The sequence below is a fragment of the Gekko japonicus genome, unplaced genomic scaffold (assembly GCF_001447785.1).
Source record: "Gekko japonicus isolate JY-2015 unplaced genomic scaffold, Gekko_japonicus_V1.1 scaffold1161, whole genome shotgun sequence".
Classification (NCBI taxonomy): domain Eukaryota; kingdom Metazoa; phylum Chordata; class Lepidosauria; order Squamata; family Gekkonidae; genus Gekko; species Gekko japonicus.
The window spans coordinates 107870-124300 of NW_015171538.1; the positions used below are offsets into that span (position 1 = coordinate 107870).

Sequence of the window (16431 nt, forward strand, 5' to 3'; positions counted from 1 at the left end):
GCTCTCAACATCATGCAGCTAACCCTTTGCACTCTCAGCAATGTGGTTAAATGTTCCTCCCACCAGTCTATTGTGGAAAGGCTTCTAATGTGTGCTGTGAGTACAGAACTAGGTAGTGGTAGTTAACTCTAGATCAAGTAATAGGGTTCTATGGGGTGTTTTTTTAAAAAAAGCAATCAACAGCAAAGGTGTATAACTAAACTCAGCAATGGGAATGGATCTTCTGACTCTTCAGACTCAAATTCAGGCAGATTTCCCCACTCCTTCAATGCAAGAGTGGGGATTCTAGGCCATGTCAGTAGGTGGTAGGGTTGCAACTGGGAGTGAGTTACTTCAGATGACAAGATGGTGAGTTTCTGTATGGACACCATTTTAATCTGTTTTCGTTCACCAGACAGCTACCCCACCAGGGAGAAGGAAGGGGGTGGGGAAAATAAAATTCCCTCCCTGTTTGAAAGATTTTTTTTTGTTGCACACAATCTCCCCCCCCACCCCCCACCCCCAGACAGCTGAAAGAGAAAGCAACATCACCTTCGGGGGGGGGGGGGGGTCTTGTGGTAGTGTTGGCGGTTGCTGTGGGGTGGGGGGGGGGGGGGGGGGGGGGGGGGGGGTCGGTCGGCAGTCGCCTCTGTGGGTGGGTTGCGTTTGTGCAGCATCCCAGCCCGCCTCTGCCTCGCTCTCTTCCCTGTAGGAAAAGAGCCAGACCCAGAGGGGGAGTCTGTCTGCCAGCCAAGTGCTGCTCCCTGGTGCTCAAAGGCTGCTCCATCTCCAACTCTCTCTCATTCATTTCGCCGGCTAACATGAGAGATCATGGCCGCCTTCGGGCTCCTGAGCTATGAACAGAGACCCCTCAAACGAGCCCGCTTGGGGCCACCCGACGTCTACCCGCAGGACCCCAAGCAGAAGGAGGTGAGTGGCGCGCACCTGGCGAGGGGGAGAAGTTTGCCCGGCTGCCACCTGAGCGAGGGGGGAGGGGAGGCTGGCGAGGGGAGCTGAGGGAGAAAAAAAAAGCGCCTTTACGCCCTAGAGCTGCGCTGCGCTCAGACTGGGGCAGCCTGTGGGGCAGGGAGCCTCTGGTTAGCCGGGGGGAGGGGGTCCGCTGACTGTCTGGGCCTGACGCGCTCTGGGCTCGCCTGCTGCTGGCTCCCCGCCCCCTCTCCCATCTTCTCTCCTCAGCGCACCCCCCTAAACTTTTGAAAAATGTCGGCTTTGCACAGGGAAAATGCGCTGCTCTTCTCCCCCCCCCCCAACACTGACTTGCATTTTATGCCACTAAAACCAGCACCGCTGGCAGCCGGGTATGGAGCCGCCTGGGCCAGCTCTGCTAGACCTGTGTGAATAAGAGCACCCCTCCCCCATGGGGAAGCCGATTCCCGTGTAATGCTTTCCCCCCTCCCCCGTCTTTGACTGGGTTCCCCCCCCCCATGCTTTGGAAAACCCGTGGTAAACTAGTGCTGTGGTGTGTGACTGTGTACATGATGGGAGCATGGATAGCAAATGGGCAAGTAACTTGAAAGCTGGTTAGTGGCAGGTACTGCTTCGCTTGATTTCTTGGGGAGGGGAGAGAAAGAAAAAATCTCCCTCAAGCAGGTAACTTCAAAACACCTGCACTCGGTATTGTTTTCTTTTAAATGACGTTAGCTGGTCCAATACAGTAACCATGATGTTACCTAGGTATGCTACACAGCAATTAACAGATAATTGCTTAAGGGGAAACACAGGCTTGTTATAATGCTGGCCTACCATTTGTCAAGGGATTTGTTTGTTTCCTTAACTCACCTGCTACCTGTTTGTAACTAATTTCTTCCCTCTTAAGATTAAAGTCGTAAGTTATTCATACACTATTTCTTAACAGGTCAATTCTGTCGTGTTATAATGGATGTTGTATTTTTGAAGTAAGTTTCTCTGCTTTTGGGTGGTAGTGGTTCTATGTGGGGGCTGTAATGTTCGTATACAGGGGTCTTGTTGTAGAAAAAGAGCTGCCGGAGCTCATTAGCATAACTCATTAGCATAACTTATTTGCATATGCCACGCCCCCTGACATCACCGGAAGTGACAGAAGGCCACACCCCCTGACATCACCGGAAGTGTGTCAGAAGGCCCGGCTACTTACCCTCCTGCTTCATCCTCATTCCCAAACGGAATGAGGATCGAAGCAGAGGGCGGGGTAAAGAAGGGGGCGGGGCTTCACCACATGACCGCCCCGCCCCCTAGAGGTTCTCTTCCGGAGCTCCGTACCTGAGAGCTCCCCCCCGACTAGAGCCCTGTTCGTATACCACATGGGTCTTTCCCATGGACAGTCTCCACTTCAGTGCTACTCAGAAATGGGCAGTATTTGAATGGAATATCTCCCTATGCAACTGGACCAATCAGTATGGCTTTGCGGCATGCAAATGTTAGAGCTCCCATGTGAAGCTGCCACTGTGCACAATGGTGTCCTGAATGGTAGCTATAATTTGGTGTTTCCTTAGAAAGAATCAGGGGTGTTTTCCAAATTGCTGTGGGGCTTGTATGGATAACTTGAACTGTGCATTGGAAAAGCATATTCTCTCAGTTAAAAACTTCTTTCAAGTAAATGTTTTACAATAATTTCTTTATGTTAAAGTAACACTGCCATTGTAAGCAAAGTTACATCGTTATAAACCCATTTACTTCAATGGATTTATAACAGTGTAAATCCATGTATGATGGTACTGTGAAAGTCAGACATGATGAAGTTTGGTAACTTATGTATTCTAGAAGGTCTACAGGTTTTGCAGAAAAAGTTTGTGATTCTTCAGATTTACTATTACTTTGTATTTGACTAGTGCACCATTTTTTTGGCTTTTATTAAGGAAGGCTGAGGTCTCTTAAAGCATAAAGAAATTATGCTCAATGTCAGTTTTTGAAAAAAAAAATTGTACCTACATTCTCATACAAAGTTTCTATTCTTGAAAGTAACCATATGGATCACTAAAAAAGGAATTGATGAGCCTGCTCCTCATGTTAATAATAGAACTTCAGCTATCTCACTTTATCAGGGAAAACTGCTATTATAATACTTCTCAGTTACAGAATGGATTATTGTATAATTCTACATAAACTAACCAGTCTGTTCTTTGCTATCTTTGTATTATATAGCTAAACATAAAAGTTACTATGCAGGTGTAAATGCGTAGGATTGAGCTTAAGGGTCTCAGTATCAATGCAAGGGCACAGTTCATTACTACAGTTTGATATCAGATCCAAGTCCTGTATTTATTATGGGAGTGTTTGCTGTGGTACTGTGTTTCTTGTCTTGACTGCCAATATTCAGCTACCCTTGAAACATCTGCTTCCCTTTCCTTGATACCCTAGCATCCCTCCCTATGGATAAGTTGGTAGTTTCATGAGGTGCTGTTCTCTCCATTTTTATTTGGCCTGTTTTTCTGTGGACTGAAGACAGAAGTGGTCAGTGGGCTCTCAAAATGACCAGCATAGGCTGGTGTGTGATGTTTTGAGCTTTGTAATGGGCCAAATAATTGCTTTCTTGCCTTGTGGAAAGTCACAGTAAAACATTTGACACCCATCCCAATATGAAGTTTGTGATGGTAATCTCTGGCAAGCTTTATAGAATTAGTGTTCTGGTTTTTCTATTGTTTTCATCAGGCTTTGGGGGGGGTCGACGACTTTGTGTTGAATTTGAACTGCTGATGGCTTATTTACCATGTAGGTTGTTATTACTGAGTCATGATTCCCTCTCCAGCTGTTCACGTTGTATGAGGGTGTATAGACTGGCAATGTGGTGCTGATATGAACAGTAACTAGTAGAAAATGAGTGTGTGTACAGCTGTGAAGATACATGAGGATGTTACTTGCCACAAATGCCAGTGAGGTAACTGTATTGGTCTGCTGCAGGCAAAATAACAGTCTTAGGATGTGCTCAAGACTAATGAATTTAATGTGATGTAAGCTTTTGTGAGCCAGAGTCTTATATAGTTGGAACCGATAATATGGGTTGTGTATTATGAAGGCTTATACTGCAGTGAAATTGTTAATCTTTAATATGTTGCTCACTGCAGACAAGTTTTTGATGGCATCCCTGGGGTAGCATATCCTTAGAGATGAATTATCATGGCCAGCAGGACATCTACCCAATAAGGGTTTGATCAGTATGGGACATGTCTACATGGAATGGTTGATGAGCAGCAGATTTTGAAAGGATGTAGAATTCAGATTTGTTGTTGTTGTTCAGTCGCACAGTCGAGTCTGACTCTTTGCGACCTCATGGACCAGATCACGCCAGGCCTTCCTGTCTTCCACCGTCCTCTGAAGTTGGCTCAGTTTCATGTTCGTTGCATCTGTGACACTGTCTAACCATCTCATCCTTTGCCATCCCCGTCTTCTTTGACCTTCAATCTTTCCCAGCATCAGGGTCTTCTCCAGTGAGTGCTCCCTTCTCATTTGGTGGCCAAAGTATTTGAGCTTCCGTTTCATTATCTGGCCTTCCAGGGAACAGCCAGGGTTGATTTCTTTTAGGATTGACTGATTTGATCTTCTTGCAGTCCAAGGGACTCTCAAGAGTCTTCTCCAGCACCATATTTCGAAAGAATCTATTCTTTGGTGCTCGGCCTTCCTTATAGTCCAACTCTCGCAGCCATACATGACTACTGGGAATACCATTGCTTTGACCATGCGGACTTTTGTTGGCAGGGTGATGCCTCTACTTTTTATCATGCTGTTTAGGTTTGCCATCACTTTCCTCCCAAGGAGCAGGCGTCTTTTAATTTCATGTCTGCTGTCACTGTCTGTGGTGATCTGGGATCCCAGGAACGTGAAATCTGTCACTACTTCCACGACTTCCCTTTCTATTTGCCAAGGAGTGATGGGGCCAGATGTCATGATCTTAGTTTTTTTTGATGTTGAGCTTCAAGCCCACTTTTGCGCTCTCCTCTTTTACCCTGAGTAAGAGGCTCTTTGGGTCCTCTTCACTTTCTGCCATTAGAGTGGTATCGTCTGCATATCTGAGGTCGTTGATCTTTTCCCCAGCAATCTTAATTCCTGCTTGTGATTCATCCAGGCCAGCATTTCGCATGATGTACTCTGCATATATATTAAATAAGCAAGGTGACAATATACATCCTTGTCATACTCCTTTTCCTATGCAAAACCAATCAGTTGTTCCATATCCGGTTATAACTGTCGCTTCTTGACCCTTATACAGGTTTCTCAAGAGACATGTGAGGTGGTCTGGTACTCCCATCTCTTTAAGGACCTGCCATAGTTTGTGATCCACACAGTCAAAGGCTTTAGCATAGTCAATGAAGCAGAAGTAGATGTTTTTCTGGTACTCTCTTGCTTTCTCCATAATCCAGCGAATGTTGGCAATTTGATCTCTAGTTCATAACTGAGGAAGTGTGCATGCACATGAAAGCTCATACCTTGAATAAACTTTTGTTGGTCTTCAAGGTGCCGTTGGACTCAAAATTTGTTCTGCATCTCTGGTGATTAACCTTAGAGAATTCCAGACAGAGCAGAGTGTGGCATGATCCCAGTGTCCTAGTTGTGAAGTAGGTAGCTGAAGTAGTGATGTGAAGACCTAGAAAATTAGACCCCCCCCCATATGTTCCAATTTTTAGACCTTTTGAAAAAAAGGATGGTAAAATTAAAAATCTTGAAAAACACATAACTCATTTGAAATATTTTCTCTGTTAGTATGGTCAATGCTTTTTAAGGCAAGGTTTTAAAAATGATACCTATATAATGAATTAACAGATCTGGGTAATTACATCTCCTATATAATACTGAATATGTTTAATTCGGGTCCTCTGGTGTGTTTCAGATTCTTCCAGCTTTTTCGACTGATGAAACAAAATATATACACCAAATCAAAAACAAAAGCAAGCTGATGTATGATAACAGTAGAGAAATTTGTTTCAGTCTGTACAAATTGTCAGTTCTGAGAAGTTTGTGAAGATAAAAGTGAATGTTTTGATCCTAAGGATAATTTAGAAGACTTGTTTCTAGTGCATAGACTTACCCCATTCTTGCTTGAAGTAAAAAGGTGTTCCTTGTTTTTGCATTGTTTCTTGTCTGTGTTCCTGCCATTATCTAGAGACTATTTTTAAGTTCAGATACATAAAAACTTTCTGCTTTGCTGCAAGGTTCAGAATTTCTATTTTATTCTTTTTGTTATTTTTGCAGTTGCCACAAATTCATCTTGCAGCTTGCTGCTCCATCTCTGGGTATATTTGTAATTGTTACTTGAATAAAACCAATCCTTTTAAATTTCAGAATACAAACAGTTCAGTTTTATGTATCATGTTATATAAAACTTATTCTGTGTTCTTAAAGTAGAAAAGTCTACATCTGATTAAAAAAACTGGAAAAGTTTCAGTGTCCCTACAAATGTCATTCCTCCTTATAGCCCTTTCCCTGCAGAGAGAAAATGTTTTCCCCCACTTTATGGCTTCAGAACAGTTTACATCACTAGGGTGAGGAGGGGTTTGAAAGTATGAGATTGGAAGATGTGCAACTGGTGAAGACAATGGATGTCTTTTTAATTTAGTCCTTATAAGGTTTTTAAATGTTCTATTTCTCAGTAACATAAAACAATCCAGGATTAATATATAACTTTCCCTTCCCACCATTCAACTTCTTGTACATGCAGTCTCTTTTTAGTGCGAGCCATTGAACCACTGAATGTTAAAACTAATAATAATTATCTGACATATTTAAGTTAGCATTGTGATGTGAATTATATTAAATGTTTCCACGCTAGTAGGTGCTGAGCTGGTTCACATAAGCAGGACCCATTTATCAAACCAAAGTTTAGGTACTGCTAAACCCATTCTAGGTTTTATTTTGTATGTTAAGACATTCTTGCTTCAATAGCTAAAAATGTTTTTTGATTAGTCCAGACATAAAGATACCTTATCTTGAGTCAGACCACTGATCTGTCAGTATTAACACTGTCCACTCTGTTAACTGTCCACTCTATCTGATACTGGGTACCAGACAAAGGTTTTTCACATCATGGGCTTTTAAAAGAAGATGCTGGGAATTTAACCAGGGACCTTCTGTATGTAAAGTGGATGCTCTACCACTGAATCCCTCTAATGCATGCTTTGAATAAATCTGAATGTCATGAACGGGTGGGGGGATATCCATATGAATTTATTGTTGGCCCATTCCTATATGAAGTGGTGGTAGAAGGTATATTTTTAACCAAACATGGAGTGCATGTGTGAGGAAGCTAAACCCTGCTTTCTCCTTCTAACTTCCCTACACTCCATTGCTTCAAGCATTTGTTTCCCAACTCAGCTCTTATGCTGGGAGAACAATGTTTGAGCCCAGTGGCACCTTTAAGACCAACAAAGTTTTATTCAAGGTATATGCTTTCATGTGCATGCACACTTCTTAAGATACAGTGAAACAAGACCTTACATATAGGTGGTGGTGGGGTTAGCTGTCAGGAGTTAATCCAGATAAGAATTTAGCTTTCCTTATCTGTTTTACTGAAAAACAAAAGAACCGTCCTCCTCCTCGCTTAAGGTGTGTGGAGTGTTGCATCTAGTTGGCTCTTAAAGCAACTTCTAAGTATAAAGTATACCTATTCACATGCATTTATGTATTTAATGAAAAGGTTTACAAACTCTCCTTTCTCTATAACATCCTTGGGTCCCAGTTTGTTTATCTGAGGGTGATGTTTGCTGGTATCTCATCTGATGCACAAATCACACTAGATGAAGAACCACAAATTATAAAAGAGCTACCTTATCTGAAAATGAATGCTGCCATCTTTTTACTAGCTAGTTAAGTCACATTGAATTCAATGGGCCTTGCTTCTGAGTAAACAGGCTTCATATGCAGAACGCTGAAGGGTTGCAATTCAGACATTTCTCATTTGTTTCTGGTCTCTTGGTACTCAGTACAGTGATTTTGATGGCTTTTTCCTGTGTGGAGACCAGTAGGTGGGCAAAACTCCCAGCACCTGTGCACTGTAAATTGACATGTTTTAGGCTGTAACAAACAGTGTACTGAGGCTGTGTTAATGTCCAAGGCTTTGCTGTATTATGCTGCTCAAGATGTAGCTGAAGCAGGTCTGAATGGAATGAAAATCATCTTGCTTGTTGTAACCCCAAAGCACAGTTTACAAGTGTAAGCTCCTTAAAGAGCCAGGGTTTGAAATTCTGCATAATTGGGTGTGTGTGTGTGCTGCCAATATAGTGGCATCATAAGACTTTCTGATTTTTCTTCCAGAATTGTTTTAGGAGACCTACAATATAATCCTATGCAGAGTTTCTTCTGTCTTTTTTTGCTGTCAAGTTGCAGCTGACTTATGGCAACCACATAGTCTTCAAGGCAAGAGGTGTTTAATGGTAGTTTGTAGTTTCCTTCCCCTTTGTGTAGATACTCTAGACTTCCTTGGTCATCTCCCATCCAAGTATTAACTTGGGTTGACCCTGATTAGTTTCTGAGATCTGATGAAATCAGACTAGCCTGTGTTATCCAGGTCAGGGCTACGTCTGTCTAAGCCCATTGTAATCAAGACCAGTGAGAGGCAATACAAAAATTGTTGAGGCACCTCTTGACCAATGTTCCCTCTAAGCTTCACAGTGTTGTGAGCAGAAATTTTACCTCATGAGCAAAAAAACCCTAGCAGCATTAAAGTTGTGAGCGAGTCTACTTGTGAGCGAGTCCACATTAAACTATCATGTAAATTAGTTTTTTTAGAAGATTACTTCCATAACCTTGTAAAAATCTCAGAATAAATTCTTTCAAATTATATTTAAACTATATTTTAAGAATAATACATATAAAACATACCAACATGAAATATGAACTACTAGCTGTTACAAGTCATATGTATAACTTTACTTATATTTGATTTTAATATTTCATTTGACTATTGCATACATTAGTTTTTTGTACTACCATAACCTTGTAAAAGCTCAGAATGCATTCTTTTAGAACACAGTTTAGGAAAGATTTAAACCTTAAACATTATAAGTAGAAACAGAATTAAGTCAAATTCCATTTAAAAGGCCACTAGAATCTGGCTGGGCAGTCTTGCAGACTTTACAAAGAGACAGAGAGAGGAAAGAGGGACGGGGATGGATTTCCCTAAATGAAGCACAAAGAAAGCCAAATCCCCTTCCTCCACCCCCTCTCCCATGGGCTGAATCCTTTGCCCCTTCCTTTGCCCCTTCCAGTTTGGTGTAGTGGTTAAGTGTATGGACTCTAATCTGGGAGAACCGGGTTTGATTCCCCACTCCTCCACTTGCACCTGCTGATGTGGCCTTGGGTCAGTCACAAGCTCTGGCACAGCTGTCCTTGAAAAAGAGCAGTTTGTGTCAGAGTTCTCTCAGACCCAACCACCTCACAGGGTGTCTGTTGTGGGGAGGGGAAGGGAAAGGAGTTTGTAAGCCGCTCTGAGACACCTTTGGGTTGTGAAGGGCGGGGTATAAATCCAATCTCTTCTCTTCTTCTTCTCTTTATCAGCTGACAGTTGCTGGTGGGGGCGGGCGGGTGATGGAGGATTAGGTTGCCAGATCCAGGTTGGAAAACTCCAGGAGGTTTCAGGATGGTGCCTGGGGAGGACAGGGGCCTCAGTGGGGTACAATGCCAAGTCCATCCTCCAAAGCTTCCGTTTCCTCCAGGGGAACTGATCTCTGTAGTCTGGAGATGAGGTGTTCCAGGGGATCCCCAGGTCCCACCTGGAGGCTGGCATCCCTACCCCATAATAACCACCCATGCAGGAAGTGCCATGGGAGGTTTTGGCTCTTTTTGCACAGCTTTCAGCAGCTTGCTTTTTCTGAAAATTCTTCAATCCAACTGAGCAACTGAGGTTAGAAAGTGGAGCTTTGGAAAGACAGGAACCTCAGTGGGGTAGAATGCCAGTGCCCACCCTCCAAAGCATCCATTTTTCCAGGGGAACTAATTTATATGGAGTTGAGCTGTAATAATTTGCGGGGGATTCCCTGCCCAGGTCTTACCTGGAGGGTGGCATCTCTCCTGGAAGCCTTGGATGGTGGACTCAGGATGCACACACCTCTCCCCCCCCCCATGGGACTGCTGGAGTTAAGCCCTTGGATGGTGAGTGCAGTCCATGTGCCTGTTGGAAGTCCCTCCCAGCTGTGGGGCCGGACTGCGTGCTTCCCTTCTCCTCCCCCCATCAGCCTGCTGGAGGATCTTAGAGTGGTGAGTGCAGGCTGGGCGCTCCTTCCCACCTCCCCCCCGTGGGCTTGTTGGGACCAGGCTGCGCACAGTCCTCCTCCCCCATCGAGCCCGCTGGAGGATGAGTGCAGGCTGGGCGCTCCTTCCTGCCTCTCCCCCCCCATGGGCTCATCAGGGCCAGGCCGCATGCTCCCCTCCTCCCCCGTCCCCATCGAGCCTGCTGGAGGCCCTTGGATGGTGAACGCAGGCCATGTGTCCAATGCTCCCTCTTAGCTGTGGAGTCTTGTGAGCAAAAGTTCTACTTAGTGAGTTACTAGCATTAAAGTTGTGGGTGAGCAATTTGGCTACTGCATAAATTAGTTTGCTCTGGAGCCCTCCTTCCTGAGCGAAGACAAACATGTGTGAGCTGGAGGCTAAAAAACTCAGTTTAGAGGGAACATTGCACTCTGGTCCTTGAGGGCGGGTCTGGGTTTCTCCGCCGTTGGGGGTGGCAGCAGCGGGGGGGGGGTCGTTCCTGGCCATCAGCGTCGCCTCCCGGTTTTGACGGTGGAAGAGGAGGAGGAGCACGCGTGTAGGTGGCTCTGCGAAGTGCCTTTTCAGACCTCCGGAGCGGAGCCAGGAGGATCTCCTGGACCACTCTGGAGGCGGAGGTGTCTGTCCCGTTGGCCTCCTCGGCCTGGCCTCCAGTGCTGGCGGCCCACGGGACCCGGTGCCCTTCCACAGGGCCTGTCTGGGCCGTGATGTCCCGCTGGCCATTCAGTAGTCCTGCTGCTGCCTAGCCATCTGATCGGCACCTCCTTCCTAACCACGGGACCTCCACGGGACGTCTGATCGTGCAACCGCGCGTTATCTCATTTGAGGGGGTTTCTTCCAGCTGTAGGTCAGACATCTTAGGCATGCTGTGTGTTCACTAACAATAACATATATGAGTAATATTCCAATGTAAAATTGGTGCTTGGGGGGGGGGGGCAACCGGGGGGGGGCCTTGTCCTGGCCTCACTGGTGGACCTCCTTATGGCACCTGGTATTTCTGGCCACTGTGTGATACAGAGTGTTGGACTGGATGGGCCTTTGGCCTGATCCAACATTGGCGTCTCTTATGTTCTTATGTTGCTTCAGATGGATTCTTGTGAGTGCTTTGGGAGTTCCTTACTGACATAGTGCTGGCCATTTTGTTTGTGTGTCCCAACCTCAGGATGGACCTGAAAGAGTCTTCTCTGTTGTGGGGTTCCACATAAGGAACACTCAGCAGAGGCTTCCTTGGTGCTCAGAGCGCCTTGGTAGTTCTAGGTACCAGGCTAAAACTTTTCCCTTCCTACAAGGGATGAGGCTGTGGCCCAGCGGCAGGGCATCTGTTGGCATGCTGAAGGTCCCAGGTTCAACCCCAGCATCTCCAGTTAAATGGCCCTGGTAGTAGCTGATATGAAATATCTCTGCCCCAAACTCTGGAGAGCTGCTGTAAATCTGAGTAGACAGTACTGACTTTAATGCACTGATAACCTGATTCAGTGTAAGGCAGTTTCAGGCCCTAATTTTCAGTTGATATTTTTCTACTATTGTAGTTTTAAATCTGTTTTTTTTTTGGCTTATTTATTGTGGGTTTCCCCCATTTTATTGAAGCAATTATCAGCTGATTTGTTAGCTCAGAAAGGTTCAGAGTGCAGGTATACTTTTTAAATACATTAACACCAAATGAATCAAGGTTAATTGTTACATGAATTAGCATTGGGGTTGTGCTGTCCCACTTCCTCTTATGCCCTGCAGTTCCATCCCTCCCCATTACAACCATAGTTTGCCATTAAAATCCACACTGGCACACACTGATTTGCCCCTAATCTTCTGAACAGACATGGAAATTGCAATCAAGCCATGGTTCCCAATCTGTCTTAGAAGGCAGTGCAAATCATAGTTTGCCGGTTCAGGTGTAATGGGAAGGATGCAAGGAGGGGAGGGATGCAAGGAGGGGAGGGAGTGTGTCAGCTTGAGGCTAACTTGTGTAAGCCAGTGTGTTTGAATGTCTAATGTCCATCACATTCCCATTAATTATATATATATATATGTTGTCTTTTTTTGGCATTGCTATGTGAGTGACAGAAGGTAATATACAGACAAATGACTTCTTGATAGTACAGCTGATGGAGTTGGGTCTAGGCTATTTTATTGCCAGACTATCTCTCACAGAGGTGGAGAGCTGGTACTGGGGTTTGTTCTATTGATTGAATTCTCACCGTGCTTCTTAGATGCTCCAGTTCAGCTACTATTTTAGGTTCAAGGAATTCTGTAAATTGTCCCCCAGCCTTGCTTTAAAGGCCAAGGTTTCTTTATGATCCAGCTATAAGGCATTTAAAAATACATTAGCAAGATATGAGCTATAGAGTTCTTTCTTTCATTTTTTCCTGCTGGTATTGTTGTCATGGATCTTTTCTGGGTAACATTGTGGCCTTCTGAGTCTTTCTTCATTTTACTGCATGTTCAAGAATGCCTGCTATAAGTCCTTTGATGGGTCACATTGTGTCTTCTGAATGAAAGCTGGAGCAAATCTAATGTTCATGATAGAGCCTAATCTTAACTAAATTGTTTACATTATTTATATATATGCAAATTGCTAGAGGCTAGGAATCAAATATAATTGTTTCCATTCATAAAAAGGCTATAATAAGCATCCTGAAAATTATAGGCTAATTAGCAAGTGTATGCAGCTTCTGTAGATCTTTCAACAGCCTTTGACTTAGTGAACGGAGGCAGTTGTGGAGACACATTTTCAAACATAGCATCAATATGGAACTCTAGGCCCTACTGACTATATTTATCTGATTTATACCCTCCCCTCCCCGCTTTATATACAAGTCAGAGTCCTTGAGCTAGGGTAAGCCAGTGCAATAATTTGATATATAGAATTTCTAGGACAAGAGGGACAAGACAGACCTCTTTGTACTTCTTAACACCCATTCCTTTTTATTTCTACATCTACATGATTAAAGAATTCTGAATGTCCAATTATCTCCCAACCTCTGCTTGAAAATGGAGAAAAGCAATGCTTCTCAACAGTGATGACATGTCACTTTTTTAGCTATGCTAAGTAGGGATGAGACAATTTAACTAATTTTGGTGATTACTGGGATGGTACTACTGGAATATACCAAAGAATCCAGAAGGATGCCTGTAGTCAGTAATATGAAGTGCTGCTGAGAGGTTGATCACCTTGATGTGTGCACAGTCTTAGTTTTCACAATGGTATATGTTTGAAAAGTTTGAAAAGTATCTTGTAGACTTATCAGCAGTGTTCCCTCTAAGCTTAGTTAGTATGAGCTAGCTCACAGTTTTTTAGTCTCCGGCTGACACATTTTTGTCTTAGCTCAGGAAGGATGGCTCCAGAGCAAACTAATTTATGCAGTAGCCAAATCACTCACCCACAACTTTAATGCCTGTAGTTCACAAAGTAGGATTTTTGCTCACAAGACTCCACAGCTTAGAGGAAGCATTGTTTATCAGGTGATAAAACATCAAACTTTGTTGCTCTTCAGTTTCAGATAACATTGCCCTGACTTTGATAGCCCAGGCTAGCCCAATCTTGTCAGATCTTGGAAGCTAAGTAGGATCAACCTTGGTCACTTTTTGGATGTGAGATCACCAAGGAATACTAAGGTCATGATGTAGAGGCAGAAAATGTCAAAACCACCTCTGAACATCTCTTGCCCTGAAAATTCCATAAGCTTGCCATATGTCAGCTGTGATTTGATGACAAAACACACACAAAAAAAATTTGTCCTCCATTGTACATTCAGTAACACTTATGATAAAGCTGTGTTTTTGGTTTTGTAGCCACGAGGCTGTGGAAGATATTATCCATATGTTGTACATTGCCCTCTCCAGAGAGAGCTTTATTGGGGACTCTTTAATAGGTATATTGCTTTGTGCAAGTCTGAAAAGACTTATTATTCTAATTCAAGGTAAATGTGTTGCTTATACTATGACACTGTTTGCACCTGTCTTTTAAAAAAAAATTAAGAAGTTTTAAACCAAAAGATAAAAACTAACAACAGATATTAAAAAAAGAAATAGAAATAAAAAGTTGAAGAAAACAAAGAGGACAGAAAGAAAAAGAAATAAGAAAAGAGAAGACTATGAAGAAGTGGCTTCCAATTTTCTCAACAACAGATATAATTATAAATGTAACACTCTATAATTACAAAAAGAGCTCTCTTTTTTCTATTATCTATCCCCCCCCTAAAATCAAATCCACAAATAATTTCATTTTTGTCCGTTTCATGCAAAAAGTCTATAAGGGACTTCCTGTTAACAGTAAATGTAGATAATCGATTTTCTCTAATCAAAGAAGTATGTTTAGCCATCTCTGCAAGTTCCATCATCTTCACCAACCATTCCTCTGTGTACAATGTTGAACTTTCCCATTATTGTGCATATAATGGCCCTTCTTTTTGTTTGCATTTCCAACATGCATTCAAAACATTCTTATATGTTTTCGCTAGTTTCTCTGGTGACATATACCATTGATACATCATTTTATAAAATTTCTCCTTAAGACTAGAGCGCAATCTAAATTTAAGGCCCTTCATCCATATATTTCCCCATTGCTCCATTTGTATATTATATCCAAACTTTTGGCCCCATTTTATCAGAGATTCTTTCACTCATTCACCCTGTTTCAAATTGCAACAAGAGTTTATACATTTTAGCAATAACATGTTTTTCATTTGTAAATAATTCTGTTGCAAATTCAGTTTTAGATTATACAAAACCATGCAGTAGTCTTAAACAATTCTGTTGTATCTGTGAAAGATGCAATGTAACAGCCTATGATTTTAAGCAAACAAATGAGCTGAAATGGTTTGAAGTGGCTTTTATATTGTGATTACATTACCACAATTCAGGACACTAATTTGTTTGAACAGGCCATGGATTAAGAATGGGATGGAAGCCACTAGTCCTGATAGAATATCACAGGGGTCATTTCGTAGAAAAAGAGCTGCAGGAGCTCATTAGCGTAACTTATTAGCATATGCCACACCCCCTGACATCACCGGAAGTGTGCTCCAGCCCCTCTGACAGGCAGAAGCACCTGGGATATATTCTTTCCCCCCTCTCCCTTCCATTTGCCTCCAAGTCGGGCAAAGGAAAAGGGGAGGGGGAGGATCTCAGGCGCTTCTGCCTGACAGAGGTGCTGGCGTGCCCACAGCCAGCCTGGGTGAATTATAGAATCATAGACTCATAGAGTGGGAAGGGACCTCCAGGGTCATCTAGTCCAACCCCCTGCACTATGCGGGAAATTCACCAATACCCCCCACACACCCCAGTGACCCCTGTTCCACGCCCAGAATATGATAAAAAAACCCTCCAGGATCACTGGGGGCCAAACTGGCCTGGAGAAAAATGGCTTCCTAGCCCCAAAGTGGCAATCAGCATTTCCCTGGGTGTGTAAGAAAGGGCCACAAGAACTAAGCACTGATGCAACCCTTCCTGCTCTACCTCTCGTGATTTGCCTAAGTTCACATAATCAGCATTATGATCCTTTTAAAGTTGAAAGTATGATATAAATGCAAAGGACTATTTGTAAGATTATCTGTAAGACACAAGACCAGGACACATCTCACTTCTGGCAATCACTTGGAGAGACCCTATCACTCAGCTTCCATTGCCCCACACACACCCCACACTGGAATAAGAACATAATATCAGGCCATACCACATTGCAATAAAGCCCCTACAACTGTATACAGAAATACTGAGCTTCCCTACCATTTGCCACAACTAGCCCACCACACAACCAGGATCAAGACTCCTAAGTGGACCAACAGACAGGCATACACTCGTTTGAGAAACTGAGTATTACATTACAACACCTCTGGAACATTACAGATCAGTAGAGGCAGCACTGCACAGTGGTCAGAGTTGCAGATTGATGTGGGGAGACCCAGGTTTGTATTCTCACTCTGCTGGCTGAGTGACCCCGGGCCAAATCTCCCCTTCTCTACCTAACCTACCCCACAGGGTTGTTGTGAGGATGAAATGGAGACTCATGGGCAGGGTCCCCAGCTTCCCTGGCAGGAACACTATGTTAAGAAATCTCTCACAATTATGCAGCCATAGCAGGCAGGAGGGAAGGAGGCGAATACCTCCAGCGCCAGAGACTTGTAGAAGAAGAGTCAAACTTTGGGGACTCACCCGTGCACCAGAGGGCCAAGGCAGCAGGAGGCAAGAAGCCTGAGCGAGCTGGGGGCCCGTAGAATTGGACCCCCTGGTCCAATGTTCTTCAAACGTGGTTGGTATCTTGGG

At 43.7% G+C, this 16431-nt stretch overlaps 1 protein-coding gene across 1 annotated transcript in view; it reads left to right on the top strand.

The window, feature by feature from the left end:
• The first annotated feature begins 800 nt into the window (after positions 1-800).
• MED12L (mediator complex subunit 12 like) overlaps positions 801-16431 on the top strand; it is a 240815-nt gene continuing 225184 nt past the window's right edge. Inside the window, 2 exon segments of the mRNA XM_015419617.1 lie at positions 801-817; positions 819-909. Of these exon segments, the coding sequence (XP_015275103.1) occupies positions 801-817; positions 819-909 (108 nt within the window).